This window comes from Antechinus flavipes, chromosome 2, assembly GCF_016432865.1.
Source record: "Antechinus flavipes isolate AdamAnt ecotype Samford, QLD, Australia chromosome 2, AdamAnt_v2, whole genome shotgun sequence".
Lineage (NCBI taxonomy): Eukaryota > Metazoa > Chordata > Mammalia > Dasyuromorphia > Dasyuridae > Antechinus > Antechinus flavipes.
The window spans coordinates 494,914,171-494,941,089 of record NC_067399.1 but is presented as its reverse complement, the minus strand read 5'-3'; the positions used below and the strand labels follow the sequence as shown (position 1 = coordinate 494,941,089).

The following is a 26,919-nucleotide window of genomic DNA, read 5'->3' as shown; positions in this document are numbered from 1 at the left end:
CCTAGGGCTTATATATCAAATCATAGACTAGTTCCAACCTCTTTGCCTTGAAGGGCAGAGCTTCTAGAAAGAATAATTTTAAATAACTTCATGCATTTGCTTATTTTATAATCTTAATCCCTTTCCCCAGAATCAGAACAGACAGGAAGTACAAACATCAGCATTTATTGGGGAGGAACAGCCCAAAGAATCCCCTCCCTCCTCAAAGCTGTGTTGCAGGGTTCTAGAAGAGCAATGGGGGCAATACTGAGGGGTCATTGAGTAGGGCCATTCATTCCCCAATGTCAGGGACCCCAGGAGGCCATTGAAGTCCAGCCATTCCTGAGGTCAAGAAAGTTCTGGAACATCAGGTCACCTAGTTCACCTGGGTTTCTGGAACTGAAAGAGATATTTTGTCACACAGGATGGAGTGAATTGGGTGGGATGTTTACTTTGAGGTCAGGCTTCTCCATGCCTAGTATTCAGAAGAGGAGTATCTTTCTCAACTGTTTTTTTTCCTATTCCTTTCAAAAGCCTTTCATGGACCTTTCTTACAAGATTGAATCCAAACTCCTTTAGCCTAGCATATGAGGCTCTTTATATCCTGGATTCAAGCCACTTATCCCTCTTTTACCTCCCACATCTCCCCTAAATAAGCTTTCTGTTACTGCCTGACTGATTTCCTTATTGTCCCCTAGTCACAAAGCACTAATTCCCACCCAGGCTTTTGGAATGTCCTCTCCTATTTTCTCATCTAAGGTTATGCATTCTGTAAGGCCCATCTCCTCCAAGAAGCCTTCACTGATCATCTCAGCACAAAAGGATCTCTTTTCCCTGTATAGATTCCTGATTGTACTTCTCTCAGGGCACTTGATATAGACTGATTGGATTATCTCTCTTGTTATGTCTCCCTATAGACTGTGGGCTCCCAGAAGGTACTCTTCTCCTCAGCATCTCACCCAAATAGCACAGAACCAATACATGATAGGAATATAGTAAATGAATATATAGTAAATGAATCTGAGAATATGAAGGCTATGTATACCTGGAGGTATTTCAGAGATTGGAATCTCAGTAAAGTTTTGCGGGGAAGGCTCCTCCTCAGGAATTTGGGTGGAGTTTTCAGTTAGGAGAGGGGCCACACAGAACTGACCACAGCCCGACTTGCAGCATTTCTCTCTATGTGGACAGTTCTCATCAATTTTGCAGCTTGTTATACAAAGGTTCTGGAGGATAAACGGACAATGGCCAGACCGTCCTATGTAAAGAGAAGGAAAGGGAAGAGAAACAGATCATCAGCCACAAGCTCTTCTTTGGAACCCAGTTTTATACAGAAGCATAATTCAGACTTAACTACTGACTGAAGTCAGAAAGTTTGAGAACTTGAAGCCCCTAAAGACATAAGTCTAGGAGATAACTCCTAGAATGTAAGAAGAAGCATGTTAGGATACAGAATCTTGGTTTGGGAGTCAGGAGGCCTTGTTCTGAATCACTCTGTGATTTTGGACTTCAGCTCTTTCTTTGATGACTTCTAAGATCTTTTCTAGTCTCATTATGCTATATGACTTATTTGAATTATCTCATAATTTTAGAGATGAGGAAAATGAGGTCCAGTGAGACAGTTAGTGATACATGAACCCAGTCCTTTTGTTATAATTAACTTTCCTTCTTGGCCACATGATGTCAAGATGAGTCCCTTGTAGGAGCTGAGGTCTCTAGGTAAGTTTACAGCATTTAGGGGTAGAGTTGAGGGCATACATTTTTCTTCTCATCCTGGTACCTTCTCTGAGAATGGGCTCTGAATGGATTGTAAACAGTCTTTGGTGATCAGACTCTGAATGTACAAACTTACCTCTTTCAATGTTTCCCTGGCACGTGTGCCCACAGCCTGTGCTGCAACATTTCTGTCCATGGGGGCAAGAGTCATCTCCATGGCATAGCTCTTTGCATGGAAGGAAATCCTTAGGACATTGGCCTGGTTTCTCTACAAGGGAATCATGGAAGGTCATAAATAAGAAGGGACAATGTCAGTGCTAGAAGGGATATTAGAATATAATACCCATAAATGTAAGTGCTGGAAAGGACCTCAACTTCATTTTGTAGAGGAAGAGGAAGAAATGAGCCCAGAAAAAGGAAACTAATGGTCCCATTACAAGGATACTTAGTGATAGAGTCAGAACTGGAGTCCAAGTCTTTCAAACCAGGATTTTTTTTCCATTGTCTTCATTTGTGGTCTGGGAACTCATTGCTGCCCCATTTCATCTCTAGGCCTGGGCTTCCAGGAAGCTCTGCTGTTTGGGAAGTCTTAGAACCCCTTCCCCTATTCCCTCTACTCCTCCACTTCCTACATAACCCCATCTCCAAACATCTAACATGATTTCTGACTTTTTGGTTCCTGGCTTTAGAGTAGGGTGTAGGTAAGTGGAAGGCAGCAAAGAATCTTACCTGAAGCTGAATCCTTCAAAGTGATCCCTGTATGTTCAGGGACTTGTGTGGTATTCTCAGTACTAGTAAAAGAGTAACTAGACTCCAAGGAAGAAGGTGGAGCACTTTTGTGGGATGTCTTTGTAGGATCTATTATAAGATATATATTAGGGAAAAGCACAGGTACCAAACCCACTAAGGTTAAACTAGACGGGGGCATGTATACCCCAAACCCCACTTTCTTCTGTGACTCATTAACACAAGTTGGACTTTAATACACTAACCTACAATTCAATTATTTAGGCTTTTGCACCCCACCCCATACAAATAAATAAAGACATATAATCAAACATAGACATCCAGACCAAGATCCGAAACAACATACTACCCCAAATGTCTATGTACATAGGGGGACGATACTCTGCCCTATTCCATCCTAAGCCATCCCAGCCCAACCTTTTTTAGCCCAGGTTTTAGCACTCACTTGAGCGTCCTGAGAAGGGGCCATGCCAGGATCAGTTGGTGGTAGTATTGGCAAGAGAAGAGTGGCATTATCAGTATAATTGTGATCTTAGTCCCCCCACCTGGCACTGCTCTGGCCCTGACAATAAGCCCCAAGCCCTGATGGGATCATTTAACCCTGAACTGGGGCCCTAAATCCAGGCATTTAGCCTAAAATTTTTTCTGGAGTCGTGATCACTGGATCTGGATCCTGGGCTCTGGGACTTAGTACACCAGGGCACTTGCCCTCTGGCAAGCTCTCTCTTTGTCTCTGTCTTTGCCTCTATCATTTGTCCCTCTTTCTCCCTCCAGCTTTTCTAGAAAGACTTGGATTCCCAGAATCTATACAAACACTCAGGATTCTCAGCCTTTCCTAGTTTCTATAACCTTCCTGTATAAGGGAAAGAGTACCAAGCGTCCTCAACTCCCCACTAATCCCCAAGGCTAGCTCAGGCCTCCTTCCTGTACAATTTTGATCCCCAAGTTCTCCTAAGTCCCCAATAAACAGATACCTTTAAAAAGAAAGCTCCCCATCAGTGGAGGTAGCAGCAGAGAGAAGGTTAGGAACATCAGAAAGGGGCTGAGCAGGGTGGGCTTCATGGTGTTGTTGAGAGTGGGTGGGAGAGCCCAGTCTGGGGCTAGGGATTATACCTGGGGGTGGGGACTGATCGCCTCTGGGAGGGGCTCAGTTCAGCTTCCTCCAGACTGCCTCACAGGTCCAGCTCTAAAGAGCATCCTGATGCCCTCAGGGAAGTGCTTTGGATAGAACAGCTTGTGCCTGGGCACCCAGCCGTGAAGAACCTTCAGCTAGCTTGCTTCCTGCTGGTGAGGGGTAAGTATCTCTGCAACCCTTCAGGCCTGAGAGGTTCCTGATGGTCCCAGGATCAAATATCTCATCTGAAATTAGCAAGAAACCCTCCTTATTTATCCAAAGATCAACTCAGCAAGTAGGTATAAGACATCTACCATCAGAACCATGGATATTGCCTTAGACCCAGGGACCTAAAGGGAATGGGGAATGGGTGGAGAGGAAGGAATGAGAAGGGTACAGTAGAAAGGAGTGTGTCAATAACAGAAGAAAGAAGTTGGAAATTGTTTCCATAGAGAAGATGGTATCAAAGAACCTGGAGTTGGAGTCATTATGTCCATCCCTCTACTCTTAGATAGAATTCTTTCTAAAGGAGCATAGCCAGATGGACACCTTACTATCATCCATTCTGGAAAATCATGAAAAGTTGGGTTTGATGGTAGAAATAATATTAATTGCAGTAATTTATGTGATTTGTTTATCATGTATGCTTAGTTTTCAAGCATTATACTAACAATTATGCATACTATTAAGCTTTTCAGATTAACAACAGAAAAAAAAACTTAGAAACTTTCTGAGAAAGGGTTTCTTCCACTAGTTTGGTTATGTGGTTCTGTTTCATAACTCTCAGAGAAGGATATAATTGCTGAATATTTTAGAATTGAGAACTATGCTCCCCATCTCCCTCTTTCCCATGATTCCAGGCCATAGTTTACTGTTCCCAATATTTTCATATCATATATAGAAGACAATGTTTTGATGCTTCATTGTATCTGTAGCTTCCCTGTTGTGGGTTCTCCTTTTAATGGTACAACTCAGTCTGTTTTGTCTTCTTATTTCAGGTGACTTTTGTTCATGTCTTCCAAAGAAGGGCCACCAAAATTGATGGAGATTTTCCTCTAGCTGTCTTGACATTCTGATGGAGCAGATGGATGGTCATTTGATTATCCTTCAAAATCCTGAGAAAGAAATGGGAGTCCCCCCTGTAATGTTACAGATATGATTCACTATCATTCGATATGGATTTCTTTGCCTCCAAATGGACTCTCCCCCATTCTACATAGAACTTCCAAGCATTTTAGATGAAACTTCATTATTCTGAGTGGAATTATCCCACATTCTAAGTAAACTAAGAATAATATCTGGTGTGTGTATAGTGCACTAAAGTTTGCAAATAACATATCTTACGTGATCATTATATCAATCCTATGGGGAAGACTTAGAGATCATTTTAGACACTTCTTTGAGAGAATCCAGAAAGAGAAGAGGCATCTGGTCAGTTTCAGAGTCATTCAATGCTCAGGTCCTCGGGTCCATTGGCTCAAAAGTTTCACTGTCTTTTACATTTCTAGAAAATGGTAGCTGGCTGCTTCCTTAACCTCTGATAATAAGACTAGATATGATTCTCTGGTAATGAGCCCAGCAGCATGACCAAGATCCACCTAAATTGGTTTTGAATCCTCAAGGCCTTTCCTGTATAATTCAGGTTGTTTTGCATTTTTTCTTTCCTTATTTTGTGGGGAAGCAGGACCACTTGCTTAATACCATCATCAGTTCCTGTAGTTTTTTTGCCATGGCTCCACTCTCTGACTATCTATTCCTCTAAAAATTTGGATTTCATCCCTTATATCTTATTAATGAGGTGTTTTGTTTGATTTTTTTTTTTGCCATATCTTCCCAGGGATTGCCTTTTCCCTCTCCTCTGCTTTTCAGAATCTCTTTATGTCTAATATTTCCCCATTAGAATAAACTTTGGGAGTAGCGACTATCTTCTTTGTCTTTATTTAGTCCCAAGTGCTTGGCACATCATAAATACTTCATAAATGTCACCTATTTATCTATCTATCTCTTTTCATGAATATTCTGCAAAAAACATCTGACTCGCATTATAGTATGGTGGTAAAACTGGATTTGGAGGTAAAGGACCTCAGTTCAAATATCAGCTTTGCTTTAGTATTTATTGGACAATTTGCTTCTCCTTTTATCTTTATAAAAGGAATGAATAATGTTGGACTGGATGGTCCTTAAAAAACCTTTTAGGTTTAGAAATAAAAATCCTGTGAACAAGAAACTCATCCTTGTTTCCTTAAGAGTGACTCCTTAAGGATGACAACTTTGTTTATATTCACAAAATATAAAGTGACAATCAGAACCATGGACAATACCTTCAGCTTAGGGGGCTGCCTAAGAGAGGAAAGGGAAATGTGAAAAGAGTCTTAAGGGAAAGACTTATGGTCCAGAGTGGTCCAAAGGTGGGAACTTGAGTTATGTTCTCAAATATATGAAATCATCTAAGAATTGGGCTAAATTTGAATATAAAATGAATTAGTATTTTTAAAACACTGTATAAATATTAGTTAATATTGCTATATCCTGTTGTTGTCTCTCTCCTTGCTATCTGCCCCTCATAGCCAGAAAGACCTTATAGACATTCTTCTCTACCCAGAATGAAATATCTTCCTTGGAGACCTAGACCTTTTTCATCTTTCCCACTCATAAATATCCTTAGATCATAGAGGATCAGAGATAGATCTGAAAGGAAGCTTAGTATACAAAACACACACTTAGAGCTGGAGGTGAGTTTAAAACAAATGGAGGTGAGCTTAGGAGAAACTGTGTTAGAAATAGAAAGGACCTTAAAACAAAAGGCAAAATGTTTGAATTATAAAGGGTCTTAAGAGATCAACTAGTACCCTCATTTTAAAATGGATAACTGAAACTGGAAAAGGAAAAATGGCTTTTTCAATGTTCCAGTGAGCCTAATGGTAGAACTAGGACTCCTTTGTCTCCCAGGACTGGAGTTATAGTTGTGGAAAATTAGCTTCATTTTGGCCATTTTGGTATCCTAAGAAGACATTGCTGCTAAGTTCAGGTGTTTCCTTGTCTTGAAAATATCTTATAGAAATCACAGATTTCATGTGGAATCTTGGAAGACTTCAAGACTAGAAACATGAATGAAGGAAAGAACCTTAGATCATAGATATAGAACTGGAGGGGATTTAAGAGATCTCTCAGTCCAGTCCTCTAAAAAAGAGGTAACTGAGACACAGGAAGGTTGTGTGCCCATGGTCAGGCTGATAGTAAATGTGAGCTTTAAGATTTCAATACAGGGCCTCTAACTTCAAATCCAATCTGCTCTACTGTGCCCACAGAGTCAGGGGGCATATCAGGAGGCTTTGGAGGGCCCAAAGCCTACAAGTAAGCCTTCTTCAGGGATGACACAACTTCAGCCTGGCAGCTCAGAGACGTTATGCTAGATCAGATTAGAGAGGGGCCAGCAAAGTCCTCCAACTTTATCTTACCCTCAATAAAGGACCTGTTGCACAAACCCTACCCCAGAATTTTGAAATAGAAAAGATCATCAGTCTTTTTTTATTTTTAAAAATTTGTGGTGTGCTTCAAAATGTCTCAAACCATATCTTTCCATGCAATTAAGTTCTAAATATAATGTGAATGGAATTTGGAGACATAGAATTAAAAAATTATTTAAAGGCAGTAAATATGCTATCATCCTTAAAAAAACTTTTTTTTCATGTGATTCCAAGTTCCAATTTTAAAGTTTCAGCTTAAGGACTTTTTGTTTTTGTTTTTGGAGGCAATGGAGAGTAAGTCACTTGTCCGGGGTTACACACTTTGATTCTCCTGACTCCATAGCTGCTGATTAACGGAGAATTCTCACAGGGCAAGCACTCACAAGGTGGTCAGGAAAAGCAATACAAGGACACTCTCTAGATTTCTCTTAAGAACTTTAGAGCTGATTGTATGACATGGGAGACACTGGCACAGGACTACCTGGCATAGCATGCCCTCATCAAAGAAGGTGCTCTGCTTTATGAGCAAAACTGAATTGAATTAGCTCAGAAAAAACTATCCCAGTTGTTCATAGGGACTATTTGTGTCTGACCTGTGACAGAGCATTCCAAGTTCATATTGATCTGATCAGCCACAGTTGGACACACTAGATTCTATAATTTTGTTCTTCTTTGAGAATGAAGGTCCACAATCATCTATGCACTGTATCACCTAGCTGCTCCTAAGCTTTGTAAGATTTTATTACCTTCATAAAAGAGAATTGAGATGGGGCTTGATTAAATGAACATTAAGTGACACAGTAGTTAGACTACTGGGCCTGTAGTCATTAAGACTTGAGTTCAAATTCTGCCCCCGACACTTACTGTGTGACTCTAAGTAATTCATTTAACTTCTGTTTCAATTTTCTCATTTGTAAAATGGGGATAATAATGTCGCAGGATTGTCATGAATATCAAATGAGATGATATTTATAAAGCACTGGGCACATAGTACTATATAAATGTTAGCTATTATTATACATGTGTGTGTATATGCACATATGTGTGTGTGTGTATATATATATATATATATATATATATATCTGGCTGTTTATAGATTGTCTTCCTCTGTGAGGGCAGGAATTATTTTTGTTTGTTTTTTGCCTTTCTTAGCACAATGATTGGCATGAAGTAAGTGCTTAATAAATACTTCTTTATTGGTTAATCTCTACCTGGACTGAAGTGCCCTCTATAATACTCCCAAGAAGTGACTATTGAGCTTTTTGAAGACCCCCAGTGATGGGGAACTTACTATCTCCCAAGGCAGTCCATTCAACTTTGGAACAATTTTAGTTAAGAATTTTTTCTTTACATTGTCCCTAGATCTGCTTCTCTGCCATTACTACCCGCTGCAATAGCGATGGTAGCAGTAACAAAGGTAACCCTTGTCAGCTCCATTCCTCAATCATTCTCTTCCATGGCCTAGTGTGCAGGACTGGGAGTCAGAAAGAAAGATTCTGGTCTGGACTCCAGCACTTACTAGCTGTGTGGCCATGGACAAATCACAACCTTTGAATCTCATTCTCTTCTTGTTCAAAAGGGGAGCTATAACTCAGTAATTAAATTCAACAACTATATATTAGACTTCTACTAGATACAAGATATGGTGCTAAGCTAGATTTGTAAAATAACAAATGGAACAATGTTTACCTTCAAGTAATAGTACTGACCCACATGGTTGTCATGAAGCTCAAATAAGATAATGTTTTTACAGTATTTTGCAAAAGCTTAAAGTGCCATTTACTATCAGTAGCATTATGACAATTGTTTCACTCCTAGCCCTGTCCTGTCCTCTAGGGCCAAGCAGAGCATCTAATCTCTCTTCCACATGGGAATCCTTTAAATACTTGGATAGTCATCATATGCTCCCTAAGTCTTCTATTCTCACAATTAATTGATCCAGTTCTTTCACCTAATAAAAATAACCACAATTTCCATAGAACTTTAAGGTTTATATTTAACTATTATTTCGTTTTATCCTTGTAACAACACTGATAAATGTTATTATTATTCCTATGTTACAGAAGAAGAAACTGATATAGATAGAGGTTAAGTGACTTGACCAGGCTTAAACACCTATTAAGTGTCTGAGGGTAGATTAGAACTCAGGTTTTGCTGGTTATAAGCCCAGTGCTCTATCCACTGCACTCTCTTTGTCTGATTTGTATACTATATAGCTTCTAGTCCCCTCTTCATCTTGGTTACTCTCTTCTGAATTAGTATCAGTTTATCAATATTTTTCCTAAAATGTGCCACACACACACACACACACACACACACACACATATATTTTGACCAGCAAAAATATTTCTTCCTACCCTCCCTTATTCATTCTTCCTTTTACCCCATTTGAAAACAAAAGAAAAACAAAATCCCACACTGGCCACATTAAAAAAAAATAAACATCACAGTCTGCACTCAAGTCCATAACTTCTTTAGGTCCTCTGGAATCATGATAGGTCATTATGCTGATCAGAGTTCTTAAATCTTTTCAAAGTTTTTGTCTTTGTATAAATAGCTTTTCCTGGTTTTGTTCACTCTGCTCTATGTCAGTTCATATGAGTTTCCCTAGGTTTTTCTGAACCCATTTGAACAGCACAATGGCATTATATGACATAAAATATAATTGGTTAGCCATTCCTCAATTTGTGGGCACCCTCTCAAATTCCCATCCTTTGCTACTTCAAACAGAGCTATAAATATTTTACAAATTCTTAGTGGGAGTAGAGGTTTTTTGTTTGTTTATTTTGCTTAGGACTAGTGAAGAGGTAGTTAAGTGGTTCATTGGATAGAGTACTGGCCTGGTATTAGGATGACTGGAGTTCAAATTCAGCCTTAGACATTTCCTAGCTCTGTGATCTTGAACAAGTTACCTACCTGCCTCAGTTTCTTCAACTGTAAAATGAGGATAGTATCCACTCCCCAGGATTGTTATGAAGATCAGATCAGATAATATTTCTAAAGTTCAGTGCCTAGAACACAGTAAGATTCAATTCAATGAATATTTATTAAGAACATACTATGCAGGGAGCCCAGAGAGTATCTGGCATGGAAGCATCTTGTCCTGTAGAGTTGAGACAGAGTAGAAAAGCAAATGTGAAGAAAAGCTCCTTTCTCCTTGAGATTAATTATTTTCTTAGTTTACCTTTCTAATTTCCCTTTCTCCCTTTCTTTACTGAGTGAGATGTATTTCTGTATCTAATTGACTGTACGTGTTTTTCCCTTCATTGATCAGTTCAGGTAAGAATGAGGTTGTAGCATCCACTGTTCTCCCTACCTTCTCCTCCTTCATTGTGTAGACTTCTCCACGCTCTAATTATGAGAGAAAGAGCCTTTCTTTTCTTCCTCCTCACTATATTCCTTTTTGCCTCTCTTTCTATTCTTTTAAGATCTTCAGAACATGACAGAACTATTTTTAGATCTTCTCTAATTATTCTACCTCTATGATCCCGATGATTGATAGAGTCCAGAGAAAACACATGTGTTATCTCCTCATATTAGAAATAAGGAATTTATCCTTATTTAATCCCTTATAATTATTTATTTGTTTTTATCTTTTAATATTTCTCCTATCTCCTAGGTTTAAAGCTAGAGCACTGGGTTTGAAATCAGGAAGACTCATCCTTATTAGTTCAAATCTGGCCCCAGACACTAGCTATGTGACCCTGGGCAAATCACTTAGACCTGTCTCAGTTTATTCATCTGTAAAATGAGCTGGAGAACAAAATGGCTAACCACTCAAGAAAACCCCAAATGGAGTATTAAACACAATGGACACATTACAACAACCTTCTTTGTTTAAAATCTAACGTCTCTCTCTCTCTCACTATCTCTTTCTCTTTGTCTGTCTCCTCTCTCTGTTTCCCTCTTTTCTTTCTCTCTGTCTCACCTTCCCTCCCTCTCTTCCTCCTTCCCTCTCTCCCTTCCTTCCTTCCTCCTTCCTTCCTTCCTTCCTTCCTTCCTTCCTCCCTCCCTCCCTCCCTTCCTTCCTCCCTCCCTCCTTTCCTTCCTTCCTTCCTTCCTTCCTTCCTTCCTTCCTTCCTTCCTTCCTTCCTTCCTTCCTTCCTTCCTTCCTTCTTTCCTTCCTTCTTTCCTTCCTCTCTCTCCCTCTATTCCTTCCATCCTTCCTTCCTCCTCTTTCTTTCTCTCTCTTTCTCTCTCTCACATTCTGTCTCTCAAATCAGGAATACATGGAAGCATTCTGCTTCATTAAAGATTCTTTTTTTTCCCCATTTTTTGTCAACCACTGTCATTCATTTAAAAACTCTTTAAAAAAACAAAACAACTCTTGCTTCATTTCTTCCAGGAAATCTAGTTGAATTTGTGCTTAAGCCGTGTATTTCTCTGAGACACTGTCTATAGATGTTTTGGAGTCATTCTTTCCTACTGCATTTGTGTCTTGAGCCTGCCACCATAATGGCACCGTGGTAAGTTTGTTTTTTGTTTTGTTTTGTTTTGGGCTCATTTTCTCAGTCTATTTCTTGACATTGGACTTGGTGTAAAAATAGGGCACCTCGGGCTCTTGCTACTTTCTTGGTTCTTGAGACTCATGGCCCATAAGCCTCACAATAACCACTGCTTGTGAGGCACCTGATGGCTCAAGGGTTAGATCTGGATCTGTAGTCAGGAAGACCTTAGGTCCAGTTTTATTAGCTGGCTGACTCAGGGCAAGTCACTTAACCTTAGTTTCTTCATCAGTAAAATGGATATAATGATAATGTCTACACTCCAGGATTTTTGTGTTTTGTATCTCAAATGAGATAATAATTGCAAAGCACTTAGCACAGTGTTATTACCATTACTAAATAAGATATTTATAAAAAGTACTTAGAATAGTACCTGGCACACAGTAAGTACTATATAAATGCTTAGTCTTTCCCCAACCCCATAATTTTTGTCTCTAGAATATTTTACTCCCTTCCTCCTTCCAGCACAGCAGTCTGGTCTTGTAGGAGAGGAAACCTGATATAGTAGAAAGAGCAAGAGCATCTAAGTTCAAATCCCATCTTGGACATTTACTGTCTTGGGAACCTCAGGCAAGTCATTCATCCCCCTGGACCAAGTCACTTGCCTATAAAATGAGAGGTTTGACTAGTCCCAGATCTGTCTGTGATCTGATTGTCTCTATCAGCAGGGTGAAAAAGCCACTGAGAAGCTTCCAGATTGGGACTCCTTCAGTAAGAACAGAGGGGAACCTCACCCTCGCTCCTTAATTATGAGAGCTCATTTCTTCCTAAAGCTTCACAGTCCCAAAGCATATTCAAGTTCATTTCCTTACCTGATTCTTACCACAACCTTAGGAGGGAGACAACCAGAGAGTTTAATCCTTATTTTACAGATAAAGAAGCTGAGACCTAAAGAGGGAAAATTCTTAAGGTCCCCCAGCTAGAATGTCATTGTGTTGGGAATCAAACCCAGGTGGAACTCCTAGTCAAAAGTTCTTTAACTACATTAAACTGCATATGTGCCCTAAACATACCCTGAAAATCACATAGAGTCTTTCTCACAAGCCTCAGTGTGTGGTATACAGTGGGGCCTAGGCTGAAGGCCCACCTGCAGTAACCTGTCTCGAGACAGGTATATGTGAGAACAGCCCTGACTGCCCCCTCCACCCCTTCCCCCATCCTCACATGCACCCCAAGCTGCCTGCCTTCTCCCTCACCTAAGTGCCCCCTCTCCCACAGCAGGTTGACTCTTCACCTTGTCCTGAGGGCAGCAGAGGTGATGGTCATGATGGAAGGTGACAGAAATTGCATCCTGGCTTGCTCCTGGTGCTCGGACCCCAAGCATGTGTCTTTTGGCTGCTGCTTTGTCATCTCAACTCTCCCGAGGAAAGCTTGAGATCCTATTTTCTACTCCCAAATTCTGGGTTCTCCTGCTTACAGAGAGCCTGGAGGTAGAGGAAGACTGAGCTGAGAGTAAGTTTAAGAAGTTGGATATTAGAAAAAGGCCCCTTTCAGGTCCAGAATTTGTCCTCCTCTCTGTTCCCCAGTCTTTTCGTCTGTGGCACCAAGGGGACTTTTTCTGTGAGTCTGGGGACTCTGCATCTATCTCCCCTTAGATCTTCTCTCTACTCTTTTTTTAAATTTTGCATCAGGCACAAAACTATGGAGGCTATAAGGAAGCCAAGGAAGGGGTGGGGCTAGATGCGTAAGGGAGGTAAATGAGACCTGCCTATGTCAGGTTTGTTGGGGGGAGGTAAAGGAGGAGTTTATCTCTAGGTGGCCCTTGGGAGCAGCGGGGCCTAGCTCTTTTGAGAATTCTATCTTCCTAGGGGTTCAGGCCTCTGGACCATTATGCTCCCCTTGAGGCCGTAGGACATTGAGTGCCCTGGTCCCCAACTATAAAGTTGACAGTGTCAGGCTTCCCTTACCTTCCCTTTACCTCCTGCAGCTTCAAGCACAAAGACACTCTCAGGATCTGTTCAGCCATATATTTAAGATCTGGGAGATCCAAAGCCCCAGGATTGGGAATGGTCCTTGTGGTACATGAAATTAATATTTGTTCTGATTTAATTCTAGCACATTCCTATTCTATCAGAGTCACAGTATTAACTACTCATGATTCTAGGTATTAGATTAGATGCCGAGGATACAAATACAAAAATGAACTAATCCTTAGCTTTAAGAAGATTATATTCCATGGATAGCAGGCTTAAAGTTTTCTGAGGGAGTAGAGGAATTCATAATTACCATTAATGAGGAGGCTATGTGGTACAATAGAAAAAGCCCTGGCCCTGGAATCAAGAAAACCTGGGTTCAAATCTTTCCTCTACCTCTCCCTGGGTGATTTTGGTCAGGTCATTTGACTTCATTGGGATTCAATCTTATCATCTGCAAAAGGAAGTCTTTGGAGTAGGTGATATTTGAGATCCCTTCTAGCCTCATATATGTGATTCTATGATTCTACTGTGATGCTAGTCCCAACATGGGATCCTTTGGTTGATTAGTTCAAATTCTACCTTCCCAGATTTGTCAGTATCCTTTCTTGTCTTATTCTTTCTAATGTGTGCTCTTTTATGTGTATTAGACAACCCTTTCTTAGAGAATGAAGTATCTCTGCAAAGTACTAGAGTTTGCTTCACTTACAAACACATGTTGCTACTTCTACAAACAGTCCATGCACCCATGGTACTAAAGCAGTTTTGATTATTCCTTTGCTGGCTGGGTCCAAATTTACTTTAGGGGATGAAAAGGAATATTACTAGAAATATTGCTCTAAATATGAAATCTGCTATCTCTACATAGTCACAACTTGATCTTTGGATTTCAGTTTCTCAGTTCTCTTCCTACTGAAATCATAGATCCAGAGATTTAGAATTCTATAATAAAATTGTTTTTCATAATAATTTTTTTGTTTTGTCTTGTTGTTTGTCCTTCATTCTTGAAGGGGGTCATGACATACATCAGGGAGGTAATGCATTGACGTGCAAGTGAGTTGGATTTAAGTGAGATAGGGTTGTGCATGGTCACCAACCTTACCTCAGGAGCCATCTGAATCCAGTGGCCAGATATAGATCAGGGCAACTGGAGATTGTGTCGGACACAGTGGGAAACCTTGACCTTTTTAAGCTAAGATCTTTTCTGCATCTTAATCTGATTGATGCAATGCTCATTTAGTGATTGAGGGTAGATAGGAAATGATGCAAAGAATGACCTTTTTATGTAATAAAAAACCAAATCTATCTGAGATTTTTTTAAGCTATGGAGTTAATTTCAACCCAAGGGATTCTCTTCCTTATTCTGCATGTCACAAAATTAATGTATTTTTTAGGTATATAGGGGTCCTCAAACTTTTTAAATAGGGGGCCAGTTCACTGTCCCTCAGACTGTTGGAGGGCCGGACTATAGTAAAAACAAAAACTTTGTTTTGTGGGCCTTTAAATAAGGAAACTTCATGGCCCTGGGTGAGGGGGATAAACATCCTCAGCTGCTGCATCTGGTCCACGGGCCGTAGTTTGAGGACCCTCCAAATCCCTCATTGTTCCAAAAGGAGGTACAAACTCTTACTGTTTATTCCTAGTCCAAGGCCATCTCCTGTTTCCTGATATATATCTGGCCATTGGCTCTGGCGAGGAAAGTGAGGCAGGTGACCTTGCACATCCCTCCCTCATTTAAATTAAATGCATGTCATTGCATCATCTCCCTGATATCATGATCCTCTTCAAGAACTAAGAACAAACAGGAACTTGCAGTGGCTTATATAGCTTTGAAACACAAAAGGAAGATTCTGGAAATGAAAAGTAATCTAGACCAAATACTCCTATATGGAGACATTCAACTCCAATCTTCCTAATGCCCTCCCATTCACACATACTGTTGGTTCTAGGAAAAAGAAGAGAAGGGAGGTCTAACCTTCCTATGTTTGGACAAGAAGAGGAAAGTAGGGAAAATAGCAAGGAACTTATTTCCATTCCCCATTTCAGATTCATGGACCAAAAAGGAAACCAACTTTCCCACTTAAGTAGTCCAAGAGAATTCACTTAACTGTCTCAGCAACTCTGGATCTTTTCTCTTGGATAGAGCACTAACTACTATTGAATTATTGTTTCTGATCCAGCTCTAAAAGCTCCCTCTATTGCTTTATCAACAACTTCTGCCTAGATTTTGTTTGCACACAGTTGTTTGCATATTGTTTCCTCTATTAGACTGTGAACTCGTTGGAGGAAGAGGTTGGATTATTTTTTTGTTTTTCTTTGTTTCCCCAGCTCTGATACACAGAGGAATACACAGTATCTGGCAAAGAATAGGTGCTTAATCAAGTTTTATTGACTCATAGTACCAGGGATTCCAAGAGTCACTAATCCTGGCGTCATCTCTATGTGACTCTTTATCATCCCTGACCTTTCTTATCTTTCTCAGAAGATCCGATTCATTTCCCAAGTTCAAGAGAAAGAAATAATTCAAGAGATAAAGGGGCAAGACAAATTCTTTTGGGTTACAACGATTTTTCCTGTCTCTTGGATTGCTCCCAGGACTGGGGCCTTGTTCTTTCAGATCTCAATTATAGCCAGGCAGAACCTGAGAGAATCTTTGATCTTCCACATGCTTAGAACTAGAGGGGGTATAAGGTGAGGGTGAGTGGAGTCCAACTGTCCCTTGTAAGAAATCAATATAGTATGATAACATATATTTGAATTCCTGTTTTAAAAGTATTACTAGTAGCCCAGGGCCTCTCCAAAGCTCTAGGCTCCCATGGTTTTCATTCAATCCTGGGGCTGACCTAATAGGGTTATTTTCTCTCTCTGATTTGCATCTCCACTTCAGAATCTTACTTTGCAGAATCTTCAGAGTAAATCTGAAGTATGGTTTCCACGTAGGTTTTTTTTTTTTTTAACACGAGTAACAAAGGACTCCCAAAAGCCCATGAACAAATACAGAAACAAATCGCTTGAAAAGATCATTAGATTCTCACAGGAAGGTAGACGTTTTGACCACTGAACAAATAATTCCCTTTCATCTTGGATCCACACCACCCCAACAAATCACAATAATAAATAGGCAGGAAAGATTTGGACCCCATGGGACATCTAGGTAGCTGGCACTGGAGTCTGGAGTCTGTGTTTAAATTTGACTTCAGACATTCCATACATACTAGCTGTATAACCATGGAAAAGACATTTAATCCTAATTATCTTAAAAAAAAAAAAAGATCACATCCTTCCCCATGATGTTAGTCCTTCATCTAAGGTGATCTGGTGGTGGTCCTTTTTTTTTTTATCCAAAAAGCATGATGTTGAGGAAATCTGCTTCTTCTTGGAGGTTGGTATCTGATTTGAACTCAGAACAACTCATGAGGTAATCATAAAGTCATGAAAAAAATTCTTTCTCAGGAGCTCTATAAAATCTGACCTATGCTCAGAAAAGGAAAAAAGATAGATAGAATAAGTTGGCCAAGAAGTCAGTTTCTATGTGCTCCCTTTTACTAATAGGCTAACATAGGCTGCTTACCACATACCTCTCCTACAAGTCACTAATTGTCTGCTTCTTATGAAGGTGGGAGTCCAGAAAGTGCTTTGAGCCTTAGTTTCCTTACTTGTAAGTGGAATAATCAGGAAAATCCTTGATCAATTTAATGAATCCCTCAATCTATATGATGAGACTATAAAGTGCAGACCTGTGTATGAGGGTATAGATGGAGCAATATTAACTTGTAGGGAAGAAACAACTCCCTTGGATTTCCAGTGAAGGTCTATTACCTCATGCTTCACTGGAAATCCAAGACAAAGAAAACACTTTATTTTTTTCCCTGTTAAATGTTAAAATATATGTTAAATCCAATATATGTATACTTTGTATATAGTTATCTTGCTGCATAAGAAAAATTGGACCTAGCAAGAAAGAAAAAAACCTGAGAAGGTAAACAAAAATGTAAGCAAACAATAACAGAAAGAGTGAAAATGCTATGCTGTGGTCCACACTCATTTCCCATAGTTCTCTCTCTGGGTGTAGCTGACTCTCTTCATTACTAAACAATTGGAACTGATTTGGATATGACTGAATAAGAACAACAATAAATTGTCAATAAATGAAGTGGGGGTGGATAAGGAAAGGGAATTCCAAGAATAATGAACAATAGAAGAAAAAGGGTAGAGATGGAAAAATGTGGAAGTGTTTGGGAGATAGTGAGGGATCCAGTTTGATTGGAGGAGTTTAGGGGAGGAGGAGGGGGAGGAGTGAACAAGGCTGAATAACTAGTTCTCTCTCCCTCCCTTCCTCTTCCTCCTCCTCCTCCTCCTCCTCCTCTTCCTCCTCCTCCTCCTCCTCCTCCTCCTCCTCCTCCTCCTCCTCCTCTTCCTCCTTCTCTTCCTCCTCCTCCTCCTTTTTCTTCTTCTTCTTCTTCTCTTCTTCTTCTTCTTCTTCTTCTTCTTCTTCTTCTTCTTCTTCTTCTTCTCTTCTCTCTCTCTCTCTCTCTCTCTCTCCTCTCTCTCTCTCTCTCTCTCTCTCTCTCTCTCTCTCTCTCTCTCTCCTCTCTCTCTCTCTCTCTCTTCTCTCTCTCTCTCTCTCCTCTACACACACACACACACATACACACACACACACACACACACACACACACACACACAGAGCTAATTTTAGAATATCAGAAAGCCACATTTTGAATCATTGATAGAGTGGAGAAGAAATGGAGCTCAAGCTTCCTCTGATACAGAAAATTTTACACAGGGGTTGATAAGTTCCCATAGGTGTGGCTCTAACTAGAATATACCAGAATTTCCAGCCAAAGTGATGGGACTGGGAGGAATGTAGCATTTATAAGTAACACAAATGGGCAGTCAGATCTGAATGGAAAGTCTGATCTCTGCTCAACTCATGTTACTTGCTTCTTTGGCTTTGGAGATAGGGAGTGGTGAAAGAAGCTAAAGGTTGGAAGTTTTAAAAGTGAGATTAGGATTATATGTGAGAAAGAGACTTGTGGAAATAGTGTCTGGCTAATGAGTGACTTTATCTTCCTCTTTGACTAGTTGGATAGGATTGAAAGACCTAGGCCATTTATATGCTATAAACTAGTCTCCCCACATGCTCATCCCCTTCCCAATTCCTGTACTGGTAAGAGAAAAATACTGCAGTCATGTGACATTTCCTTCTCTATCTTATTTTACTGAGGAAACTGAGGGAAACAGAATTAAATGACTTGCCCAGGATCACACAGCAAAGTGTCTGAGGCCAGATTTGAACTCAGGAACTAGGCCAAGTGTTCTGTCCATTGTACCATATAAATGTTCAATGGTTTTATTTATTTGTTCTTAATTTTTTTCAATTATCAAGCATTTTTTTCCTCCCTTCTTCCCCCCACTAGGGGAAAAATACAATCCTTGTTTAGTAACTTTGGGGACATCATTCCAAACTACTTTCCAGAATGACTGTATCCAGAATGACTGTATCAATTCACTACTCTATCAACAATGTATCAGTCAGTAGGCATTTATTAAGCCCTTACAATGTGTTGGACACTATGTTAAGCATTGGTAATACAGATGGAAGAAAGATACTTTCTAATGGGAAAGACAATACATAAAAGGAAGCTGAAAGGGGGAGGGAAGGGGTATGAATGACTTTCAGATTGACTGAATATCAATAGAAGTCTTCATGCAGAGAATGGATAATCATTTGTCAGATAATAGAATAAAGTATAATTCTGAAATATTTAATAAAATAAATAAAAATACATAAAACATTGATAATGTTAATATGTGATTTTCTCTTTTTTAATTAAAGTTTCTTATTTACAAAACATATGCATGGGTAATTTTTCCAACACTGATCCTTGCAAAACATTTTATTCCAAATTTTCCCTTCTTCCCCCTATCTCCTATCCTAGCTGGCAAGTAGTCCAATACATGTTAAATATGTTAAAGTATATGTTAAATCCAATATATGTACACATATTTATACATTATCTTGCTGCATAGGAAAAATCAGATCAAGAAGAAAAAAAAAACTGAGAAAGAAAACAAAATGCAAATAAATAGCAACAGAGTGAAAATGCTGTGTTGTGGTACACACTCAGTTTCCATAGTTCTCTCTCTGGGTGTAGATGGCTCTCTTCATCACTGAACAAGTGGCACTGGTTTGAATCCTCTCATTGTTGAAGAGAGCCATGTCCATTAGAATTAATCATCATATAGTCTTGTTGTTGCTGTGTATAATGATCTTCTGGTCCTGCTCATTTCACTCAGCATCAGTTCATGTAAGTCTCTCCAAGCCTTTCTGAAATCATCCTGCTGGTCATTTCTTACAGAACAATAATATTCCATAATATTCATATACCACAATTTATTCAGCCATTCTCCAGTTGATGGGCATCCACTTAGTTTCCAGTTTCTGGCCACTACAAAGAGGGCTGCCACAAACTTCCGTGCGCATACAGATCCCTTTCCCGTCTTTAAGATCTCTTTGGGATATAAGCCCGCAGTAGCACTGCTGGATCAAAGGGTATACACAGTTTGATAGCCCTTTGGGCTATCTAAATTGCTTTCCAGAATGGTTAAACCAGTTCATAACTCAAGTGGAATCTATTCACTTCTAATTTGTCATAAGATTCTAAGTTATTGGACCGTTTTATTTTATGATCAAATATGCTGTCTAGACTCTCTTTTTTCATGGCTTTCAGATAGTCCAAGGATTATTAAATTATATCTTCTTTATTTGTTTTCTAGTTAGTTATTTTCCTATAAGATACTTCTATTTTTTCACCAGTCTTTTGATCTTGTTTTATAATTCCCCCCTCTTCCCCCCATATTATGGAGTCACTGGCTTCCATTTGGCCATTTCTAATTTTTGAACTTATTTTTCTTTACTAACATTTTGTATCTTCTTATTCTGAGCTGGTAATTCTCTTTTCATATAGTTCTTCCCTAGTTCTTGCTCTGCCCCTAAACTTTTCCCCTCTATTGCTTTCATTTGTTTTTTTAAAAATCATTTTAAAATACCAACATACTTTGGCTTTAACTCTTCCAGGAATTCTTGTTGGACTTGTATCTTAGCTGAATTTTTTTTCCCTGAGGCTTGCTTGTCAATCTTCTCAGTCATTCTCTTTTTCTATATTTGTGTCTTGAGCTTCTCTCTCAACATAATAGATTTTTATGGTTTGGCTTATTTTCTTTTTGCTCGTTCTTTTAGCCTTTTCCTTGGCTTTAGACTTTATGCTCATGGTCTACACAGTTCTGAGAGGGACAACTGACCTGAGTTTCTGTCCTCTTATATCATTCTATTGCTTTCTCAGGTCCATCGGGACCTTGAAAGCTTTAAGTGCTCTGGAAGTAGTGTGACATGGAGGGAGACCTGTTTACTGCTCTCTTGGTCTGAAATCTGCAAGTTCCTGACCCAGGTTGGTTCTAGGGATTTTTATCCAGGAAGTTTCAGTAGATTCTTGTTGGTCTACTGCCACTATTAGCCCACTGGGAACTTTGTAGGTTCAGAATGACTAAACTATTGACCTCTTTGGTCTGGGATGCTTCACTCTGTTTCAGGGAATAGAGCCATAGAGTTACTATTTGCTTGTGGATGCTTGATCTGTGCTTAACACAGCTAAGGCTAATTCTCATGTCTGCTTCTCTTCAATCTGGATGTATGGCCGGGAACTGGGGAGTGCATCACAGAGCTGACAGATGGAACCTGATCCTGCACTAAATGCTTATTCAGGGATCCTCTGGAATACTTTTCTGTCCTAGTATTTCTTGCCTTGACAGCTGTCTTGTTCCTCTTTCTACTCCATGCTTCTGGGCCAGATTCTGTCTCTTTAGTCTTTGCAGACTTCTTTGTCTATCTCCCTAAGTTGCCTTGACTGAAAAAAAAATTTACTATGATTTTCCTGGCTTTCTTGAACACAGTTCATTCCAGCACATTTTCTAAATCATTGTTGAGGAGGTGTTGTGGACAAGTTAGTTTCTAATGCTTCCTCTCATGCTGCCATCTGCAGCAATTTCTAAGAGGTTATTTGAACTGAGGTCTTCCTTCAGATACAGTGTTCTGACCATGACAGACTAGAATAGTATTATCTTCTCCCTAGTTCTTGACACTGTTTCTCTCAAGATCATAGACCTGAGTCAAGTCTTCTTATCTGTCCAGATTCTTTCCACTACTATCCACTTGGACTTGGCTCTATCATGGTCAGAATACATACTATTTCTATGACTTTAGCCTTCTTGCTTTCCTCCTACTCTTGCCTTCAGTTTTTTCACTTATAAAATGGGGTAGTTAGGATAGATGATATAGAACATTCCTTCTAGCTCTATATATTATGATTCTTTGAGATGTTTCTTTAATGAAGGAATGAATGGATGTGAGTATATGTTAGTAAGTGATTTTACATACATAGACAATTTTTTCATATATCTACTTTAAACCTTTTTGATTGGATTTATAAGGCTCTAGAAAAATATAATCTCTCTTTTTTCTTTTCCAGATACACTCTCTCCCTGACCTCTTTCCTTGATATTTAAACTGTGGTCTAAGAATATAAATCCTGTTCTCAGATTCTATCTGCTTACTCAGCTGCTCACTTCCCAACTGTGGTTTTAGCTTTTCTTCTGAATCCCTTATTTTTGAAGTCCACCAGTGATGAAAATATCTGTATATTCTGAAAGTCTTCAGTTTCTTGACTAATATTCAGCAGTATGATTTATGCCTGTGTGAATTTATAGTGTGACATTGGAATCTTGCTTGAGATTACTCAGGATCCTTTTATTATGTGCCCAAGGCATTATGTAAAAAGGAAGCAAGACACTCAGTTGTTCACTCAAATTTTTTAAATTTAATTGTTAATCAACATATATTCACCTGGTTACTTTACTCACTTGATTACCTAATTACTTATTGTGGGAAAGGAAGCTCTTTCTTTGATTCCCACAAGACACATGTACGATAGGCAATATTCAAGCCAATATATCATTCAGATTATGCTAAACAATATAGCTAGGTCCTGATCAGTACGAACAATGAATCCTATGAAGTGGTCATATTATTTGAATTTGAACTGCATATTTCCATTGGATTGGAGCCTATTACCATATTTTACATAATTATACATATACATATATACATAAATATATATGTATAATTATACATAAATTCACAAGTAGTGTGAATCTGAATACAGGTGACCACTTCAAGAGATGCAACATTACACTAATTAGAACCCCGTTGAAGTACGACCTCTTGGATGACTGAAGCAATAAAGGTTTAAAGAGGGAAGGAAATAAGTATTTATATAGTTTCTATTAAGCTAAGTGATTTTTATGAATATTATTATATTTGACCCTTGAGGGAAGAGTTATTGTTATCCTCATTTTAAAGTTGAGGAAGGAAACTCCAGTAAGCAGAATTAAATGATTTGCTCAGAGTCAAATAACTACTAAGTTTTGAGAGAATTGAGGGGATTAGAATAGCCACTGGTAGTGGGGACTGGGTGAAACACACGGATTCATCTTGTGACTCAATTCTGAAGTAAACTCAGCTCTCTTTCTATTCGATTATGGGTCTAATCCAATTTTTATCTTGCAAGAAATCTTTACTCAATTGTGGGAATAGAGAGAAAACCTTATTGCATTGTTTGAATCTAGCCTGCATGGTTGCAAAACTGGACTACCCCTACCGGCTGCTTAGAGGCTTTTAACTAAGGGGCTAGATTATGCTGACCAGAAACCCAGAGTTAGAGATTGATGCAAGGAGTTTTCTCACAGTTGTATATCTCAAGCAACAGATATGTCTTGTATGAAAAGTAGCCCATACTGTTCGATCAGTTACTGTTTCCATGATCCTTTGATTGTTTACAGATACTGGGGGACAGTAGGATTCCTTTTTTTTGAATTCAGGGAATTGCACCTATTGTCTCTCTCCTTTCCAACTTGGAAAGTTCCAAATCTTTCCTTCACTTAAAAATCAGATCACCTACTGTTGTGTCATTTCCTTTTAATTAATTAATGGTTTTTTAATGAATAAAGGTCCTCTTCCTCTCATACCTAGTGCTGTATCCACTGTGCCACCTAGCAGGGGATCAGCTGCTGAGGGCAAAGAACGTTTGGAGTTGGATCTGGGCAGACAGACTCAGGGGCAGTGCTGGCTCCTCTGGCAAGGTTATATATGGTTCCCTCTGGGCTCCAGAAAGCTCAAGGTTTCATATGTAGTTTCTTCTTGTCAGGTTTTTTTTTGGGTTCTTCTTTGCTTGGACTTAGAAACTATAAGTATTAGTAATAACAACAATAACTAACATTTATATTGCTCTTGATATATGCTACGCATTGTGTTCAGTGCTCATTTGAGGTAATTGCTATTATTATCCCCATTTTATAGATGAGGAAATTGAGGCAATCGTTAAATGACTTGCCTAAGGTCACATAGCTAGTCAGTGTCTGAGGCTGTAATCTGAACTTTTTAATCTTTAATCCTGATCTAGTTCTCTATCCACTACACCACCTAGCTGCCCCACTTATGCCAAGATCACATGACTAGGGCTGAGTGAAATATAAAAAGTCATTCTGTCATGATTTGCTGGGCTTAATCTAACTGCTTTTAGGGTTACATGACCAATCAGCTTTTTTCTAACATAATCTCTGGCTAACATTGCTTGTGTCAATATATAAATGCATTGATTTTTTTCAAGGTAATTCATGATTAACAAGTCTGGCCATGTTAACCAGTACAAACAATTGTTTATTCAAAGTAACCAGGCGTGTTCAGCATAAGCATCTAGCTATCATATCTACCCACTCAGATTACATGTAAATGGACTAGAAATGTGCATTTTATTGAAAAATTCAAGATGGAGTCATTTATGTCAAGCAAGTTTCCGTGGCACACAGTATGCAGAGAACCCTGAATCCCAAAGTAAGCTAGATTAATAGCTTATGTTGAGAACAGGGGATATGCTGCTATCCCTAAACTAATCATTCCCCTGTCTGAATATTATATTCAGGTCTGATTTCCGTTTGGAGAGAGAGATGTAGAGTCTGGAATGCACTTGGAGAGGAGGGACCAGAACAATGAGGTGAATAGGAGTTAAATATCTACGGAACTCGAATGACTACAATCTTGGGCTTCAGGTTGGCTCAGTCCGTGAATCAGAACATCCAGAGCCTGAGAGGGGTTGTGATATAGCTCCTGGCCACTAGAAACAAGAATGAAAAATTTCAAGGTTAGAAAGCCATGCTTCAATGACATGTTAATAGTTGATTTATTTTTGCCAGGATCAGTTATTAGATGCTCTTACCATATTCTGTGCATAATGCATAATGAGCTAGCTGTGGTGAAAAGCAATTCCCGACCAGAGCAGGTCACTGAATGGGAAAAAATGCCAGCCTGGAAAGTCTCTGTCTTCTCCAGAGTCAATTGGAGCCAGAGATCATGCACTACATTAAGAAGATGAGATCTGGGTCTAGAGATCCTGAATCTTTACAAAGTCCCTACAAAAACGTGTATAGTAACCCCCATTCTACTTCTTTATCTCAGGAGGTACAGCCTGGATATTAAATAAGCCAGGAACTTTTTAGGTCAAGCAGCCTATGTACTATTTGGAATCCTCTCAGAACCAGGAAAGGTACGGGAAAACAGTTTCCAGGAAGATACTTTATTATATATTGGCACATCGCTTTTGCTTGTTCGTATGTCAAAAGTAAAGCATTGCCTACAGTTAAGAATATTCCTATAAGTATTAGTAATAACAATAATAACTAACATTTATATTGCACTTGATATATGTTACGCTTTGTGCTCAGTGCTCATTTGAGGTAATTGCTATTTTTATCCCCATTTTATAGATGAGGAAATTGAGGCAAATAGTGGTTCAATCATTTGCCTAAGGTCACATAGCTAGTCAGCGTCTGAGGCTGTGATTTGAACTTTAATCTGTTTGATTCCTGATGTAGCTCTCTAGCCACTGTACCACCTAGCTGCCCCACTTATGCCAAAATCACATGACTAGGGCTGAGTTTAATATGAAAAGTCCAGGGGAGAGACAAAGTCTCCAGTAGGATGGGGGCCCGCAGTTTATTCTGGTTGGGTCAGCACATACTTACTGCCTTCCCACCTTGGATGAATGGGTTTCTATGGCCATCCAAGGAAAGAGCAGGGGATGGATGGTTGTTCCAGTCCAGACAGCCGGCTTCTTCTTCGGGACTTCTGCTCAGTGGGGTGGAGCACAAGAGCTTCTGTGGGGAATGGGGGGTAGATCACTGGTATCTGCTCCTTCCTGTGGAATACTATTAGACACGAGCAGAACTGAGGCTGTGTATCCTGAAGAGGTTTAGGAGCGGGGTGGGATGGGGTTTAATTTCTTTAAATATCCGAAAGGTTGCTATTTGCCAAGACTTGTCCTGTTTAACCCTAGAACTCAAAGAAATGGATGGAAGTTTCTAAAAGGCAGATTTTTGTCTTTCTGTAAGGGGCAATGGTGTGTCTGGCAGGAATCCTCAAACCAAGACTAAATGACCACTTGGTGAATGGGTGGGGAGAATATTGTGGGGGCTTTGAAGGGTGGGATCATAGGATCATAGAATGGTATAGTTGAAAGGATGTTTAGATAAAATTTAGTCATTTTGCAAGTGAAGAGGTAAAGTCCTCCAAAAGGGAAAGAATAATTAGGGTTCTAACCAGAGCCTCCTGACCCCAAGGGCAGTATCCTTTCTAATGGATCATGTTCCCAATCTAGAAGTCAGTCCGGGTGGGATCCCCAGCAAGGATCAAGCCAGCTTTTGTGCCAAATGCCTTTAGAGGTTTTGTGGCTGAGTGCCCAGGTACTCAGGGCACTGAGTGTCCTGCCTAGGGCACTATACAATATTAATCCATGGCCTTAGGGGAAATTGAATTAGGGATGGAGGGGGGGAAGGGAACTGGGGCTCAGCTCCTCCTAGGAGCCATCCTGAGTCATGCCCCACCCCTAAAATATAACCATGAGTGGAACCACAACCTTGCATTGATTTCTTCCCCCCAGAGGCAACATGAAGCCCACCTGGCTTGTCTTCTTCCCAAGGCTCATAATCTTCTCCATGCTATTGCTCTCAGTGCTGGGAGGCTTCCATAAAGGTATTTGCAAGGATGGAATTCCTTGGGAAAGTATCTATATAGGAAAGGGGCTCGTACAAATGCTTGTGTATATTGAGGGTGGAGGGCTCCAGATGTGGTAGGAAAGGTTCTTTCTTAGTAAGTAGGAACCCAGGCCTACTCTCAGCCCAGCCCAAGCTCCATCCCTCCACTTGACTCAGTCCGTTCCTAATGTAGGACAATGATAAAGGTTGTGTGTTGGAAGGATGATGAATTTCTAAGATCTAGACCTAGAAGGACCTTAGACCATCTATTAAAAACCTTTAGTTTTATTCCTCCCCAAATAATTTTTATTTTTGCTTTTTAAAAAATTAGAATA

The 26,919-nt window shown here is 39.6% G+C and overlaps 1 protein-coding gene and 2 long non-coding RNA genes across 4 annotated transcripts; all 3 read right to left on the bottom strand.

Moving 5' to 3' along the window:
- Positions 1–149: 149 nt before the first annotated feature.
- Positions 150–3,759, bottom strand: WFDC3 (WAP four-disulfide core domain 3). 2 transcript variants are annotated; one of them, XM_051979916.1, is made up of 5 exons: positions 3,417–3,759; positions 2,425–2,553; positions 1,832–1,963; positions 1,025–1,237; positions 150–378 (listed from the first exon to the last, which is right to left on the bottom strand). In XM_051979916.1, exons 1-5 carry the CDS (start codon positions 3,502–3,504, stop codon positions 356–358), a joined length of 585 nt encoding a protein of 194 aa, XP_051835876.1. In that variant the 5' UTR covers positions 3,505–3,759; the 3' UTR covers positions 150–355. The 2 variants fall into 2 exon arrangements, with proteins under 2 accessions (XP_051835876.1, XP_051835877.1); XM_051979917.1 differs by lacking the exon at positions 2,425–2,553 and having other exon boundaries at positions 3,417–3,740.
- Positions 3,760–4,172: 413 nt separating this feature from the next.
- LOC127550757 (uncharacterized) lies at positions 4,173–13,483 on the bottom strand. The gene is made up of 2 exons (XR_007950945.1): positions 12,763–13,483; positions 4,173–4,671 (listed from the first exon to the last, which is right to left on the bottom strand). It is a non-coding gene; the product is annotated as an uncharacterized LOC127550757 (long non-coding RNA).
- A 10,711-nt stretch (positions 13,484–24,194) lies between these two features.
- LOC127550755 (uncharacterized) lies at positions 24,195–26,285 on the bottom strand. The gene is made up of 2 exons (XR_007950944.1): positions 25,577–26,285; positions 24,195–24,669 (listed from the first exon to the last, which is right to left on the bottom strand). It is a non-coding gene; the product is annotated as an uncharacterized LOC127550755 (long non-coding RNA).
- Between the last annotated feature and the right edge of the window lie 634 nt (positions 26,286–26,919).